At 48.5% G+C, this 2,701-nt stretch overlaps 1 protein-coding gene across 1 annotated transcript; it reads left to right on the plus strand.

The window, feature by feature from the left end:
* Positions 1-1,191: 1,191 nt before the first annotated feature.
* LOC118942012 (transmembrane protein 100-like) lies at positions 1,192-2,148 on the plus strand. The gene is made up of 2 exons (XM_036955559.1): positions 1,192-1,294; positions 1,600-2,148. The coding sequence occupies exon 2, from the start codon at positions 1,734-1,736 to the stop codon at positions 2,139-2,141; it is 408 nt and encodes a 135-aa protein (XP_036811454.1). The 5' UTR covers positions 1,192-1,294; positions 1,600-1,733; the 3' UTR covers positions 2,142-2,148.
* The last annotated feature ends 553 nt before the right edge of the window (positions 2,149-2,701 follow it).

Raw genomic sequence — 2,701 nt, forward strand, 5'->3', positions numbered from 1 at the left:
TGTGTGTTTGTGTGTGCCTGTGTGTGTGTTTGTGTGTCTGTGTGTTTGTGTCATTGTGTGTCTGTGTGTGTCTGTGTGTGTCTGTGTGTCTGTGTGTTTGTGTGTGTGTTTGTGTGTTTGTGTGTCTGTGTGTGTCTGTGTGTCTGTTTGTGTCTGTGTGTGTCTGTGTGTGTCTCTGTGTTTGTGTGTGTCTGTGTGTCTGTGTGTTTGTGTGTGTCTGTGTGTGTGTGTGTCTGTGTGTTTGTGTGTGTCTGTGTGTGTGTCTGTGTGTCTGTGTGTTTGTGTGTGTCTGTGTGTGTCTGTGTGTCTGTGTGTTTGTGTGTGTCTGTGTGTCTGTGTGTGTCTGTGTGTTTGTGTGTGCCTGTGTATGTGTCTGTGTGTGTGTTTGTGTGTGTCTGTGTGTTTGTGTGTGTCTGTGTGTTTGTGTGTGTGTTTGTGTGTGTCTGTGTGTTTGTGTGTGTCTGTGTGTTTGTGTGTGTTCCACTCTAAGTTGATTTGTTTTACTATATTACTAGTTAGTGAGTTGAAATGGCTTTGCATGTTAAAGGTGGCTGACGTGGAGATTATATGGAAGGGAAATAGTGCACACAATGTTAGTTACATGGTATCATTACTAAGCCTGGCCTGTTACATGGTATCATTACTAAGCCTGGCCTGTTACATGGTATCATTACTAAGCCTGGCCTGTTACATGGTATCATTACGAAGCCTGGCCTGCTACATGGTATCATTATTAAGCCTGGCCTGTTACATGGTATCATTACTAAGCCTGGCCTGCTTCACTCTTCTGCATCAACACACACACACACACACACACACACACACACACACACACACACACACACACACACACACACACACACACACACACACACACACACACACAGAGACAGAAACACAGATACTGTATACACACACACACACACACACACAGTAAGTCAGATACACACACACATACATATATACATAAATACAAACATAATGGATCAGAGTGAAGGAGCTGAAGAGGAGATGGTTAACAATCTTCTATCATCCCTCTCCTTCCCAACAGCCCCCCTCCACGTCCCCCTGCATCCCTCTAGTCTTTGACGTCACTGTGACTGTGCAGCCAATCAGGTTCCTGAGTCACACCCACCACCTTTCCTTAGCCAATCCTCCTTCTCTCAGTCTTTTTAAACCCCACAAGCTCTGGAAACACAACACACACACACACCTGGGAGCAAAGCAGTGCGGACGGATGGAACATAAAACACACACTAAGAACTACACCACGCACCACACACGCCGAGACAGAGTAAGTGGATCGTCTTGCAAAGAGATTGCATGTGAAGCTAGAACTCGTATCTCTCTCCCTTTCTCTTTCTGTCTGAATCTTTCTCTTTGTCTCTTTTTTCTGACTTCATCAGTCTCTTCCTCTTCCTCTTCCTGTCTCCATTTATTTTTATTTATCCAGATAACTTCTTCATCCCATCTCTCTCTCTCTCTCTCTCTCTCTCTCTCTCTCTCTCTCTCTCTCCCTTCTGCCTGTCTTTCTCTCTCCATATATCTCAATTTCTCCCTCCTGATACTAATCTCTTCTCTCCGTCTTTCACCCTCCAGACAAATGCTGACTCCAGACAACCTTATCAGAGGAAGCAGCAGCCCCAGTAGCAGCAGAAAGAAGAGAACCACGAGGAAAACCACCAGAGGAACCCCTCTCACTCCTCTCCTCTTCCAAGGACCTCAGCTCTGAGATGGGCTGCTCCTCGGGACGCCAGACCCCAGGGCATCACTCAGACCTGGACTGTGGCAGCAGCCTACCCCCGGAGTCGCCCCATGGAGGAGGGGACCTGGTCTTACCCCCAGAGTCACTCTCTACGCTGCAGTGTCTGGCCCAGGCCACGGGTGGTACGGAGAAGTCCTGGTACCGCTGTGTGTTTCCGTTCGGGGTGATCTCTTTGGTGATCGGGGTAGCGGGAACGGCAGTCACCTTCATGTATAACACGCCAGACCTGTACCAGACCAAGGTGGTGTCCATGGTGCTGCTGGTGGTGGGGGTGGTCATGCTGCTGATGGCGGCCATCTGCTGGAGGGACCACAGGCTGAAGAGGAGGAAGAAGAAGGAGGGAGGTTTCTTCTGCTCCGAACAGGGCAACATGTGAGGTCTGGAGGAGGAAGGAGGGGGGGGGGTGGAGGGATGGATGGTACAGAGACATAGACACAAATAGATGGATGAATGAGTTGAACATCTGAAAGGTCCAAACCGATCAACCTGGCACGTGCTTAACTCTAGGAGCGAGACACTAGATCTCACTAAACTGGAGAAGAGGTGGAAAGGGTTGAGAGTTCCTCTTCCTTGTTTGGAATCCTAACCTCCATCTCCTCCACTTTTTCCTCTCTCTGTTTTTCCAATCCCCATGTCTCTGAGGATGATTACTCTGGTACTCTGAGGAGGGAGGGTGGGAGGGAGGGAGAAAGAGAGAGACATAAAAGGATGGATGGGACAGACATAGATACACATGGATGGATGGAAACGTGCTGAGTTGAACATCTGAAAGGTCCAAACCATTCAACCTTGGAAATCTGAGGAGGATTACTATGTGGGAGTGAGGGAAGGAGGAGGGAGGGGGTGAGGGAGGGAGGTGTTTTCACAGTTTCAAGTTTAGAGAGTTCTGCCAACAGTTAACTGTAGATCCTGCCAACCAACTGTAGCAGTGTGATG

This window comes from Oncorhynchus mykiss, chromosome 20 (assembly GCF_013265735.2).
Source record: "Oncorhynchus mykiss isolate Arlee chromosome 20, USDA_OmykA_1.1, whole genome shotgun sequence".
NCBI classification, from domain to species: Eukaryota; Metazoa; Chordata; class Actinopteri; order Salmoniformes; family Salmonidae; genus Oncorhynchus; species Oncorhynchus mykiss.